The sequence below is a fragment of the Sycon ciliatum genome, chromosome 1, assembly GCF_964019385.1.
Source record: "Sycon ciliatum chromosome 1, ocSycCili1.1, whole genome shotgun sequence".
Classification (NCBI taxonomy): Eukaryota; Metazoa; Porifera; class Calcarea; order Leucosolenida; family Sycettidae; genus Sycon; species Sycon ciliatum.
This window is the reverse complement of record NC_088643.1, coordinates 81,859,864-81,874,041: the sequence shown is the minus strand read 5'-3', so window position 1 is coordinate 81,874,041 and position 14,178 is coordinate 81,859,864. Positions and strand designations below refer to the sequence as shown.

The 14,178-nt window shown below is 47.1% G+C and overlaps 1 protein-coding gene across 1 annotated transcript; it reads right to left on the bottom strand.

Moving 5' to 3' along the window:
* Positions 1-720: 720 nt before the first annotated feature.
* LOC135805852 (beta-centractin-like) lies at positions 721-14,178 on the bottom strand. The gene is made up of 17 exons (XM_065319970.1): positions 14,070-14,178; positions 13,932-13,996; positions 13,777-13,852; positions 13,589-13,627; positions 12,533-12,577; positions 11,384-11,425; positions 11,111-11,173; positions 10,858-10,919; positions 10,141-10,263; positions 7,224-7,317; positions 6,573-6,608; positions 6,268-6,330; positions 5,702-5,782; positions 2,715-2,808; positions 2,533-2,594; positions 1,969-2,009; positions 721-1,431 (listed from the first exon to the last, which is right to left on the bottom strand). Exons 1-17 carry the CDS (start codon positions 14,109-14,111, stop codon positions 1,329-1,331), a joined length of 1,131 nt encoding a protein of 376 aa, XP_065176042.1. The 5' UTR covers positions 14,112-14,178; the 3' UTR covers positions 721-1,328.

The window sequence follows — 14,178 nt, the reverse complement described above, 5'->3', positions numbered from 1 at the left end:
AGCACAGCCTCAACTGGTCCATTGTTTACTGTCTGTCTACCTTTTTCATAGGCTAGATTGTGATGTGTGCAGCAACAGGGAGCACTCATATGGCCCATCTCCAACTTCCCACATTAGTCTCCCGGCAACTCTTACGACAGGTTACTCTTGCCCACAACATCAAGTACATCCGCGCTCCCCTTCACCTGCAACAGCCTCACCTTGCACGACCAATTACAGAGCAGCCATATGCACTACGACGCATGAGAACATACGCATTGAGAACATCACACACATACCGACACACCAACTCACCCATCAACCTGTCCCCGAAGGCTTCACAATTTCAACCAACTACCCCCCCCCCCCCCGACCTGCGTGAAACAAATAGCAAGCATGCGTTTAAATCAATGGCGTCTAGCCTCATTCTATCATTCATATGCTCCTGTAGTAGCTCACTGTACCCCATTCTCCTGCAATGTGTTGGTTTCCTTACTTGCTAGGCTGATTTTATAATGATTCTGGACTGATTTGAATCATATTTTCTTCCTTTAATATTGGCCATGGGCCATCGTGGAAATAAAGAATAATAACGACCCTCGGCCTGCGTTCAGTGCGTTGCCTTTAGAAATACAGCGCAGTACATACAGACGTAATCATGCTTCTGCCCCCCCCCCCCCCCCCACCCCCCACAAAGCAAAGTGCAAATTGGCCAGGAATCTAGGCCAGGACTGTATCGAATTTGCTCAGAGTAGCAAAAACAGACATAATCGTATTCAATGAAACACATCGCCATACATATCAGATCTACAAAAGTGAGGAAATGCAGGAAGGTAAATGTTGAGAATGAAATAGTCATGATTTGTACAAGTGCTAAAGTCGCGCTAAGGTCACCAAACGAAAAAACGAGACCGCACCGTCTACAAATGCAGGCAGTTCTCTAATGGAGTGGCCGGGGGAGAGTGAGCAACGGTAGGAATTATTTCAACATCTGCGCATAGTTTGCTAAATACAGCGAGGAGTCTGTTTCATGAAAAGCTTACATACAAGAGACTGAAGGCACACCTGTGCATGTGCCTCTGTACTGTGAAGAGAATTTTAAAATATGAAAATATGTTACTTTCATGAGGCAACAAAGCGGTGATACGGTAGGAAAGGTAAAACAAAGATGACTGCAACGCGGACACAGCAATAATAAGCAACGAAATAGAGGGGAGAGCAGATAGCAGCATCAGCACAGCAGGGTAGCAGCAGTCAGCAGTTTGGCATGAAAGGGGTGCGGGTAGACTATAATATGTACATGGACAGGTGACAGTGAGACAATGCAAACGGTGCAAACGACACGCAGCTCAGAACATCTTTTTGTGAATGGCGTTGGGTCCTTCTTCATCGTACGTCTTCTTCGATAGCCACATTCTCTTGAAGGCATCAAGTGATGCCAGGATAGAACCACTGCAAGAGCAAGCAGACAAACAGCAAGACAAAGATTAGACCTTACCAGAAGCTCAAATAGCACACGGGTAAAGCAAGAAGGGTAAAGTAGCAGCACTCGTGTCAACGTTGGTCGGAGAGCGAGCAGGGTGTAGTGGGTCGAAGTGGAATAAAGACATTTTATATTCATCATCCGGGAAACAGACACAAGTACACAATGGCGGGGGAAATTCTCCAACTTGTTCTGTTGTAGTTACCCCGAGTTTCATGGCAATAGGGACAATCATCAGACACCACAGTGGATGCAGACTGGAGTGACCAGGATCAAATATAATGGGGGGGGGGGGGTGTACCAGAAACATCGAGGAAACAGTGTGTGAGAAAAGCAATTTGTAAGGCAGTTTTGAGGGAAAGAGAGAGAAAGAAAGAGACAGAGAGAAAGAGAGAGAGAGAAAGAAAGAGAGAGAGAGAGAGAGAAAGAGAGAGAGAGAGAGAGAGAGAGAGAGAAGTCAAGAAGCACCGAGAAATACAATGTGGATTGAGCATGGAAACACATACCCAATCCAGGTCGAGTAGAGACGCTCTGGAGGTGCGGATATCTGAAACAACAAGCACAAATTGACAAAATAACGCAACCGTGGTGCTATTCTGGCCTTCTCCGACAACCTCTAGTGGCACGACCAACAACAAGGGGCAAGCAAAACTTCCTAAGCTGGTTGTATGTCTCAACACAATTACGTAGCCAGCAGCAAAGTGGATAAATGAACTTTACTCTTTTTACATGCATAATTGTGCGTTTGACTGCAACACCACACAGCACCTCCAGGTAACTCCATGTCTGCGTGTACATTGGTCACACGTGCATGAAATAAAACGCATGTGTTAAGTACCCTCTTCCGTCTCCTTGTGCATCCTTTTCCTGCTGGCCTGCTTTGGTGCCCAAACGCGGAGCTCGAACCCACGGCCCCGAGATAAAGAGTCTCATGCTCTACCCACTGAGTTAGCCAACACATGAATGTCTTAGTGATTCTGCTAGAGCACTATGTACATGATTATGTCAATAAATGCCGCTACACAACCATGTGCACAAAACTGATCATACTCCGTGAACTGACAGCTTACCCTAATCTTGATGTCACGTGGAGCAAGCTTCTTCACTTCGGTCAGAAGACGTGCACCAAAGCCTACAAAAAATACATGTACAGTACTCGTTAAACAGTCATCATTCGCCAGAACATGCACAATACAAATCATTATGCTATGAAGGAAATTGCCGAACGTTGCAGTTGTTCCCGACATCTCACCGTCAAAGAGCGTTGATCCACCAGACAGTACGATGTTCAGGTAAAGAGTCTTGCGCAAATCCATGTCTGATCGCATGATGGAGTAGTTCAAAACCTACAACAAGAACAATAGTCATGGAACAAACAGATCACCAGATAGACACCTCAAGCAATGACACGCATGACAGAATACTAGAATAACAATTGCACCATGACTCCTGAATATGGGAACTACAGTGCAGTAGACCCCACCCCATACACCCACCCATACACCCCCCCCCCCCCCATACACCCACCCATACACCCCCCTCTCCCCCCCCCCCACCCCATACGCCCACCCATACTACCGTAAAGTACCGTTGATCTGCCCCCACCCTACAGTCCGTTTCAAAAAGATTTACAACCCTGGCGATCGCCCGCGGAGTTTGGCGTCTTACCGTATGAGCACTCGAGCGCTGCCTGGAAAAACTCACTGTGAACTCGAAGAAATATTCCGCGCGAAAGCAGGAAAAATGACAACTCACTCACGTTGACACAGTCATGGACGTACGTCTGGTTTGCAACAAACGAGTTCTTCCTCGTATCGATAATGGAGTCAGACAGGACATGTCGAAACGAAAGTGTTGACGAGCGGCATGTGTCCCAATCCGTTTTGTGACCAAAATAGTTTCTTTGAGCTGCGATGCAATTTACTCACCGTGTGACGAAAACGACATCGACACGGACTCATTCCCAAGGCCATGACTTGGCAAAGCTAGCCGTGTGACTTCGACGACATTTTGGGAAAAACAGACGCTTGTGAACGCTGATAGAAGACGGCGTTGACTGCTAAATTCAAATAAATTGGCGATCTTGAAATACTAAAAATAAATCTCAAAAAGCTACAGCGCGATGACTTCCATATTCACTCACACCATTGCAGTGTTGTGGGTGTGTTCACATGGCGTGAGCCAGTCAAGTGTCAGTCAGTTCGGCAGGAAGCGCGACCTCCAACAACAAGTCGTTTGGTGCAGACATCTTCTTTGTCTTGTACCAGCTTGATCACCAAAACAATGAAAAAAAGTTTGACTTGAGGATAGATTGGGATTTGAACTCACAACTTCATGGTCAGCAGACAGCATTCATAACCACAAGGCCAAAAAGGAAAGGATAAATCGTGGGTTTTGATAAAAAATCGATACTGGCTTCCTGGGCAAATTGTAAACCATGGGAAAAGGCCGGAAACCTGGCCGAAATTCTAACTCCTTAACGGTTGGTCCAATTGTTCCGAAACCTTCACAGAACAATTTGCCGTGTCCTAACAAGCCATTCTATGTACTTTGTTGTCCAAATTTCCCTTATCTTCATACTTTTTAAGACCCAAACCTGATTGTAAATCTTTTTGAAACAGACTATAATCCCCCCCCCCCCCCCCCCCCGTCAGATTTCTGCCTGTGAAGCGACGTCGGCGTATACAATGGAATACGATGTTGAACCGACGCATGTATTACTGTACACAATACTATGTGCGAGTGCAGAACGTAAATGTGCACAATCCAGCATGCCAAGTTCGATCTTCTGCTTTGTTGTACATAATACTGCACTTGAGCGACTTGATCTAAGTCTCGCCCCCTGCCGAAAAACCAGCTGGGAAGCGACACGGCGTGGGGGATCAATGTGACGGTACTGGCATTCATGCATGTACTATTCTCAGTCCAAACACTCACACATAGCCTGTCTGCTTCAACAGTCACATCAGGTTCACCCGATGCGAACCTTTAAATGGCTGCAATCAGGGAGTAGTAAAATACAGGGAGGTGACACGAGCATGTACGGCCAGTTTGACGATTGCCTCAGCACCGTTTTCACCCGGCGGGTGAGATTGGGGTACTATGGGTACCGAAGTGTGTAGACACGCGCGCGGATCAGGATTCTCTCGATCAGGGAGTAGTAAAATACCTACCCCCAAAGAGACTCCTACTGCAGCCCGTAGAAACTCAGCGCTGAGAATTTCCAACAATTGTCTGCCTTCACAAAGTTTGGTTGTCGACCAAACTACCACTATGTCAGGATAGAAGTCCAGCAAGAGTGGTATCACTTTGGGAGATATCCCTGCGTGCCGTAGATTTTTCCTGTGTCGATACAAGCTGTTTACGACGACGTAGCCCGCATTTCAATCCTTGACAAACTTAGGAACATTTCATTCCGAAAAGTGAACTCCCGAATCTCTAGCATACCATAATATGAAATGCTCATCATCACAAAGAAGGTAGAGAAGTACTGGTTGATCACAACTGAGGAGAAATTAGTGCCGATCGTGTGGTGTCCTAGAGATTTTTTCGACTTCGAAATCGGTGCACTCGCTTTTCATCTCCAATCGTACACGTATTGTTCTCAAGGAAATCACCTTCGTTCTATTGCTCCATGCCGTCGATCGGGACGAATTTCGGAAGGGTGGTACCTTTCCATATGACGATGACACAGATGTATCACAAGAGCAAAACAAATGCTGTTCCATGAGATGGATAGACCTTTTCACGGAATTAGTTCTTCGACAAATACTCAAGATTGATTCAGCAGATCATCTTTTTTTGCGAAAGAAAAAAAAACAAGCGCGAGGCACCCATCAAAAATCACGATTAGAGAGGTTCTGCACAACGAAAGTTCGAACGAAGTTTCGCGACAGGCCTTGCGAAAGTGTGTACGAATTTTCGCACGCACTTTGTGTTCTGCACATTTTCGTAGTTTGCACGCGCCAAGTGCACGTACGACATGACCCAATCTCACGAAACTTCCTACGAAAGTTCATTTCGCGTTCCCTGCAAGTTTCGCGTCCAAAGTTAGGAAAGTTCGTGCGAAGTTTCTCACTTCGTGACGTAGAGCGAAAGTTCGTACACATTTTCGTTTTGCAGAACCTCTCTATTAGTGGCGTGTCACCTCCCTGTATTTTACTACTCCCTGGCTGCAATGGAGTTCGCGGGTTGGCAGTACCTCCCCCCCCCCCCCCCCCCCCCCCCCGTTACACGTACCTGATGAAGTCCTTCACATTCTTCACCGATCAGGTCTGGCTTGAAAAGCACCTCTGCTGCTCGGAACCGGGCGTGTCCAAGCTGCGCATTCACAAACACATAGATGCACAAACACACGGATGCACAGACACACGGATGAGAAAAAACAAGGTGAGGAGAACACACATGCACACATGCATTGAGAAAACTGCAAATGTGAATACCGGGCATGGCTGTGCAGGCAGTGCATGCAGCACCTGCTAGCTGTACAGTCAACACACAACCCTGCTAGCTGTACAGTCAACACACAACCCTGCTAGCTGTACAGTCAACACACAACCCTACTAGCTGTACAGTCAACACACAGCCCTGCTAGCAGTACAGTCAACACACAACCCTACTAGCAGTACAGTCAACACACAGCCCTGCTAGCAGTACAGTCAACACACAGCCCTGCTAGCTGTACAGTGAAAGAACACAACTCAACACCATGTCTTACTCTCAAAGCTGCCATGGAAAATCCAGAACAAAGACAGGAGCAGTGCACACTTAGAGCTATTGGATTGCACAAAAGCAGAGCAACTCACATCAATACGGCTGCCGTCCGGTAGTAAGAAGCTGCTTTTCTCGGCATCGATAGCCATAGACTCCTGGGCAGCACAAGCACACAGACGCACACCCAAGACAGAGACAAAGTCAGCAGGCACTCACTGAGTGACTCTGTCTCAAAGCATTGAACACGTCAAAAGGATATTTCATTCACCTTCCAGTCAATGCAATATCCGACCTCAGCATACACTGCCAGTACAATAACATAACTACATCCTGGAGAGCAGAGCCAGTCAACACCAAAAGAATACATGTACTCAAGTACTCGCAGAGATTCACCTACCTCTTTCAAAGGATTAGGTGCAATATAACACGATCGCTGTGTACAGGACGCAAGAGAAGAGCAACAACAAAACAAAAACATTACATGGTTTTAAGTAGGTCAGTGAGAACATTGTTCACGGAAAATCAAATTGGACAGATCTAAAATCTACCTGCAGTCATTGCTGGTTTCATCCTAGAGTTTGTATTCTATGAATCACATAGTGTGTGTGTGTGTACTACCGTATTTCCCCGTAAGTTAGTACGTACTAACTTTCGAACTTAGCAGCCACATGAGTACTAACTTTCGGGGGTGGTACTATCTTTCGGGGAGTACTTTTTTATCGGGGGTAAATGACACGCAGTGGGAAGCCTGCGCAACTCTAGTGTGCGTGCATATGATGTATGTACTGTACGGTGTCTGGACATGTAGAACGGGTACGAACTTACTATCTTTCGGGGGGGGGGGGGGGGGAACTGTCTTTCGGGGTGATAACCTCGGCAGTGGAAAGTGTATTTTTTATAGGGGGTACTAAGTCATTGGGGAGAACTAACTTACGGGGAAATACGTAGTCTATTACCAAACTCCTAGCCGACAGGATCACATTACCTGGTTGAACGACTATAAATAAAAGCACAACAAACAAACCAAACGGTACATTGCAATCATTACCTCTTTGATTTGCCGCACAATCTGAAACTCGGCTGATGTGCGGAAGTTGTACCCTTCTCTCCGCAGCAGAAACTTGAGGTAGCGAGTTACATCTCTGCATGGAGATGCACGCATATTCACAGCACACAATGGTATATAATATACATGTACATACACAGGGAAGGCTTGAAGGGCCGGGTTCCACTGCGGCTCCGCGGCACGTACATTTTTGGGTTTTACCATGGTAACCGCGACTCTAAGCGAGTGCCGCGGAGTGACGGCCTGCCACGGGCTTTCGCGTTGCGTTTTGTAGTGTGGTGGCTCGCCGCGATCGCGGCTTGCATTGTTCATGATCACGTGAACTGGGAAATGCTGGCGGGAAACTTGAAATCTGCTTTGAAGAAGCAAGACCGGACGACGAACAACAAGATCTGTTGTGTCTTTCACTCGTTTTTGTCAGTTTCAACTTTGTCAGTGTTTCTCTTCCTTCCGTGTGCGATGGGTTTCAACTGGTCAAAAGATTTGGAGCGGTTGTTGTTGTCAGCAGCCGGTTCCAGAAGCAGATGAAGACTGCCAAGGAAAAGAGAGAGTGACGAAGGAAAAAATGGTGGAAATGAAGAGAGATGGCAAACTTCTGGCGAGTCACGGAGAAAATGATGTGGAGGACTTGACTGATGACGTTGTGAAGAATAAGATTGACGGACTCAAGAAGCTAGGCAAGAAGATGATGGAGAGTTGGATTGTTCCTATCCTGAAAAGGAACAAAAAGAAGCCCCCTACTGGATCAGGAGTGGATGACGACGATCAGCAACTTGATGGCAATGCGATTGAGGGTCAATTGGGGAGAAATTGAAAATAAGTGCAAGTGCAAGTGGCATCTCGTCAGGTTATATTTTGAACTGTTCGGTGATCACCCCACCTGGGGCTGTGCACTTGGAGGAGCTGTCGACACAGCTACTGTTGTTTTTGAGGAGTCGCAGGGTGCTACCAAGCCGGTGGTTGCAGCTCCAGTTGGTGAGACCAACTCCACGTCCAGCACATCCTCTGAGGATGATGGCGCAGCACAACTACGTACAAAACGAAAGCGTGCACAATATGGACGGCAGTGGTTTTCCCCACTCCGTACAGCAATGCAAGCTGGGCATAGGAGGGAGCATGGGCAAACCAATGCAGTGTAATTGCAAGACGTTTGCTCGACGACACACTCTTCCTCATGTGCGTGTCCTGCCTGGTCAGAGAGTTCCCCACAAGAGCGTGGAGTCTCCAAAACGCCTCGCGTCCCATGCGAAAGTTGTGTTTGTACTGGCCCTCCTCCCAATCAGCAAATCAACGTGCAGTCATTGTTGGCACGTCCTCGTCTCCAAAAATCCTTGAACATAGGCATGCTCAGCAGTGCCATCCACAAAAAGCTAGTGTCAGGGATCGAGTGGGTTTTGCGCATGCTGCTGCAAGCTACAAGTTCTGCTTCGTCGCTTCGACCTTTCAAAATAATCTCTGTGAATAGAGCAAGAGCTTGAAACGACAGCATGACAGCAAGAACCTTTTTCTCCTAGGCCAACACGCCATTGTGACAGTCACAGCAACACCAGCAACACCAAAAACTACAATCCTGAAGAAAACAACACTACAAAGAAGCTCGAACAAACTGCAAGAACAAGCTGTGGGTAAAGTTTGGAGTTCGAACGTTCGCGCCAAAAATGATCACGCGACTGCGTCATGCATGGTTTCCATGACCACCTGGCCAGAACTTCGAGCCGCATGCCGCGGAACCTCGCGTGACGATTGTAGTGTGGAACCGAGCGGCTTCGCGTCAGCATGTGTTTCTGGCTCACGCAACGCGGACGCGAGCCGCAGTGGAGCCCGGCCCTAAGCATCACCTCCCGTATAGCATATCTTATCTGCTAGGGGTTCTCGGAGCTGCGTGACCTCATTCAAAACACGATTTTTTATTCCCTAAAACCGGGCGCAGAAAAACCGCTAAAATAGGGCACTTCTACATATATACTATAAAGAAGAGGCACCTGTGACGTGTGTTTGTCTGTGTGTTACGCAGAAGCGCTGCGGAGCAGCGCTGCCCTGAGCACGCGAAGCGTGCGAACAGTGTAGCTAGCGGCCGCAGAAGCACTGAGCACGCGAAGCGTGCGAATCGTGTAGCTAGCGAAAGCAGCCACAGAAGCACTGAGCACGCGAAGCGCGCGAATCGTGTAGCCACCACCACGTGCTGAGCACGTGTGCTGTTCATGTACTTGCTTCACCCGCATGCCACGTTCGGCCAGGCAACGCTGGCCGGGTGCTGCTAGTACAGTATAATACCAAGAGTCCATAATCCCCCAGAGTGAGCAATTAACGCGCAACTTCACTGATCAGATCTGGGATGGCGAAATCCGTGTTGCACGTCATAGTGTGACATCATGAGTAGGGGAAGTGTGTTTGTGGTTCAATTCTTTCATATCGTGAATACAATAAGACAATTGAAAATGACCAATTTCTGCAGTGATCGACCTTCTCTGTGGTGGAGCTAAGCCTTTCATACGTCATCACTGCGCTGGTCGCTATGGCAGCGTGAGTATACAATTGGTGATTTGGCAAGTTTGGCTTATCGTATCGAAGCGAGAGATATGCCATTCGAACCGATATCAAATTGTCTTTCTTCTGGAGCCTACTCGAAAAATCGATGCACTTCCCCTTGAAGCATGTTAGGATAAGAATGGCCTTGGATACTAAGCACATTTTCCTGCTGTCCATGTGGGGTACACGTCTGATCAGAGTTCCACTGTATGTACTACCGATGTGCTCACTTAGTGTACAGTGGATCACTGAGTGAGCTTGACAGCATGCTAACACAATACTAACACAGTCCCAAAGCCCAGGTAGCAACGGTCAGGCTAATAACACTGATTTTCTTCACTGGTCGGAAAGCACAATACGCAATGCTCACCTTCCGGCCACATCGACACGCATGATTGAGTGCGGCATGGCAAATCCCTCGTAGATTGGCACTGCATGTGTTACACCATCCCCGGAGTCTAGCACAACACCCGTTGTACGACCCGTAGCATACCTGTGCAATATAGCAGCATTGTGAACAACAAGAGTAGAATCAAAAAATTAATAGCATTAGAAGCAGTAATAGCAGGACCAGCATCTGTATTATTAACAGCAGCATCTGTAGCATCAGCATCCACAGCAGCACAAGTTGCATGAGCAATGCCAATAGACAGCAGACAAGGATGGGACACGTCGGCACCCTACAAACAACCATGCCGTAGATTTTGAACACCCCTCCCCCATACACATATACATACACACCTCAGACCTCAGACCTGCCCATCGCGGAAGCGATGATAGCGAACAGCTATGTTAGACATATCAACTTGTGCTGGGATTGCACCATTCAACAGCTTGCACCTGGTATCCACCACATAGCTGATTGAAGTACACACATACATGCACACATCCACGCACGTACACACCCATATACACGTACCTGCAGACACACACACACACACACACACACACACACACACACACACACACACACACACACACACACACACACACACACGCGTACACACATTATCTAAACAGCCCTCCCCTAGCAAACCAAGAGAGAAAGCCACTGATGGCTATAGGGAATAGCACATTGGATACTTACAGGCTGAGCACTGCTTGCATGCTGACAAACAATGCCGGTACGTTAAACGTTTCAAAGAAGATCTGTACACATGGATCAGACACGAAAAATAGCAATGGACTCCTGGTACCATTTGCAGATGTATGTGATGGGTAAAGAAGCTATAATTAGCAGCACAAGCCCTATCAAGCTGCACTTGTCTCATTCAAATGCATTTGTACCACTTCCATGCCACTACTGCACTGCTATGGAATAGAAAGAAAGGCGACCCCACCTCTGCTGACTTTTCACGGTTGCGGCGAGGGTTCAACGGTGCCTCTGTCAGCAGAATCGGATGCTGTGAACACAAGGACAGAAGAAACGATAACATGTGTCAAGGCTGAAGCGTCCATGTTGCACACAGAGAGGAAGAGAGTCATCAAGTCTCAAGTAAATTCAAAACTAAAAACAATAAAAACATAATGGCATGTACTAGTGCAGTCTCCACCCTGGGTGCAAGAAAACAAATGGCATAAGTCGGAAACAGGCATATCACCACGCGGCCTACCTCCTCTGCAAACGTGTCCAACTGAGGCTTTGAGAATATGTACTACACAAGGACAAAAAGAACATATACAAGGAAAAAACTTGATGTTGATCATGCACAGAGTTTGAGCTTGGCCAGTTCGACGTGATACATGTACCGGCAACAGTCGAGCCAATTAGGAGGTGTAAGCTTGCCAGGGAAACATCAAGAATCATTCAAAATACATAAAAATGTTTTCATTTATTTGAGCAAAAACAGCATTCAACCCTCACTATGCGACATCAAACTGCGATACAACATACTAGTAGCTGCAGAGGCAAATGACAAGTTTTATTGAAACGGAACTTCTTCGTATGGTCTGCACAGCGCATGTGAACGGAACAGTACTTCAATCTACAACCTAGCAGCTGTCCAAATGTCCATAACATCGAAGCATGATTCACATTATCACTTTTACAGATGCGACCTGCAGCACGAGACACTCGCGACAAGGCAATACCTGTCACACACTGTCGCAAGAAATCGCACGGCCAAATCCCACAGAAGTTTACCTACTGTAGTGGCGCGTATAAAAGCATGACTCGAATAGAAGCCGATTTTTCGAAGAGCACCGTGACACAGAAGCACGATTCGAATAGAAGCATACGTGCTGTACATACATGTATGTGCACACTACATGCAGGACAGTGTGCAGTGTACAGTGTAGACTGAAGATATTGACGTAGAAGCATGTTTGGAATAGAAGCATGGTTTGAACCCCGGCTTATACGGCCGTAAGCACCTGCTTTTATACGGGACATTACGGTAAGTTCAACTACTGCGATGCGAGAAGCACGACATACATGTACATCAATGGAGTACAGTTCACTAGGCTGGGTACACGTGCATGTACTATGCACCGCATTCAAACGTCACAGAGACCAAAACAGATTGTGAATCGTGTGTCGCGGTTGCAGCTCGTAGCAGGTGTCGTATGCCGCACATCGCATCACAGCATGTGGTATTCTGAATCATGCTTCAATCCATAGCGATGTTCTTCTCCAAAAGAAGACGACTTGTACCATTAGCCAAGATAGTCAAAGAGTGCGCACAGGATGGTCGGTTCTCATCCCTAGGTGAGCCTTCCTACATTGTGGTGCACGCAGGTTTGGGTAAAGAATGCAATCTAACCTGCCAAACTTGCTCCATGTCGTTCCAGTTGGTGACAATGCCATGCTGTGAGGAAACAAGCGGCATGACAAGAACACAACCTTCAGTAGATCAGACAGGCACACTACACTACACTCTAGTCTATTACACCAACATTGCACGTCACACACGGTATACAAACGGACACCAAAGCACATTACACAAATTGATAATTTGTTATAGCCTCAACTGCATCAGTATCAGTTGAAATGTTGAACAAACAGTCGATGTAAAGTCTTTGCTTGGGCTGGCTATCAGCATACCAAGTCAACTGTGGTAGACGCACAACTCACAAAGTAAGTCAAACAAGACACCATCAGCCCAGGGGGCGTACAGCTGTACACTCTCGTGTCCCCTAAGCTGCATCCTTGTTACCCACATACCAAGCAAGTGAACACCAATTCGATCGTTGGTGTTGGCACAGCTTGTCGTGTGTACCGTAAAGTACTGTTCATCCCCCCTCCCACACCATGTCGTTTCCCAGCTGGTTTTTCGGCAGGGGGCGGGAAATAGATCAAGTCGGTCAAGTGCGGGATGATATACAACAGAGCAGAGGATCAGGCTTGGCATGCTGGATTGTGCACATTTTCACCCTGCACTGGCACGTATTTTGTGTACAGCAGTGCATGCGTCGGTTCAACACCGTATTTCACTGTACACGCTGAAGTCGCTTCACAGGCACAAATTCGACAAGGGGCGGATCAACAGTACTTTACGGCACACGTGCACGGGTCCACACTTGCATCACTGTCACAGTAGCTGTAGCACTAGACACAATCGCGCTCACATGTACCAGCCCAGGTCTCAAATTTGGAACCCTACAACTTACCCGCAAGCAAGGACATCAACCATTCAGCCATACGCATGGGTCTGTCTACAATAGGGATTGCACGCTAATCCAGCAACATCTAAACTGCGTTCAAACTTCCCTAGTCCTAATGCTTGAAATGAGGTATTGTGGCACACCAGGTCATGGGAACTTTGGCATTATGAATGGGAGAAAAATTAAAATTGAATATGAAAATAATTGGTTCTTACCTCAATGGGATATCTAAGATTCAGGAGACCACGATGTTCCTACAAAACGCAGTGAAGACAAGAACCAGGGAATTGGGATGACAAACAAATTCCAAATTGGTTTCTGTACGAACTGTCACAAATAGCGTGTCACAATCGCCCACTCTACTCAATCACACTACCTGTAGAGTAGGTTTTCAGGATCTTACCTCAGCTTTTGGTCCGATGAATACATTGCCCTCGAGAGCACCTGCCATGACGCGGACATGTTTGGGGCCTCCAATACTGCGCACAGCCAACAGCAAAGCCTTTCTCAGTAATACTTCTACATGCAGGTCTGTTGAGAGGACACCCCGATACTCACAAGTTCGGAAAATTGCACTTTGGCACTTGATCACCTGCAAAACCAGCTTTGATGATTCCAGAGCCCTGTGAGGAGAAGACGAATGCTGGTTAGTCCACGACTGATCCCGAAGCATGTTGAGTCACCGAGGGAAGTTACATTGTCAATCACGACAGGCTGGTTGGCGATCAAGGAATCCATCCCTTCGTTTTCGAAATCGCCCTTACTTCAACATTCACAATCAATATTGAAAAATTCACAACCATTT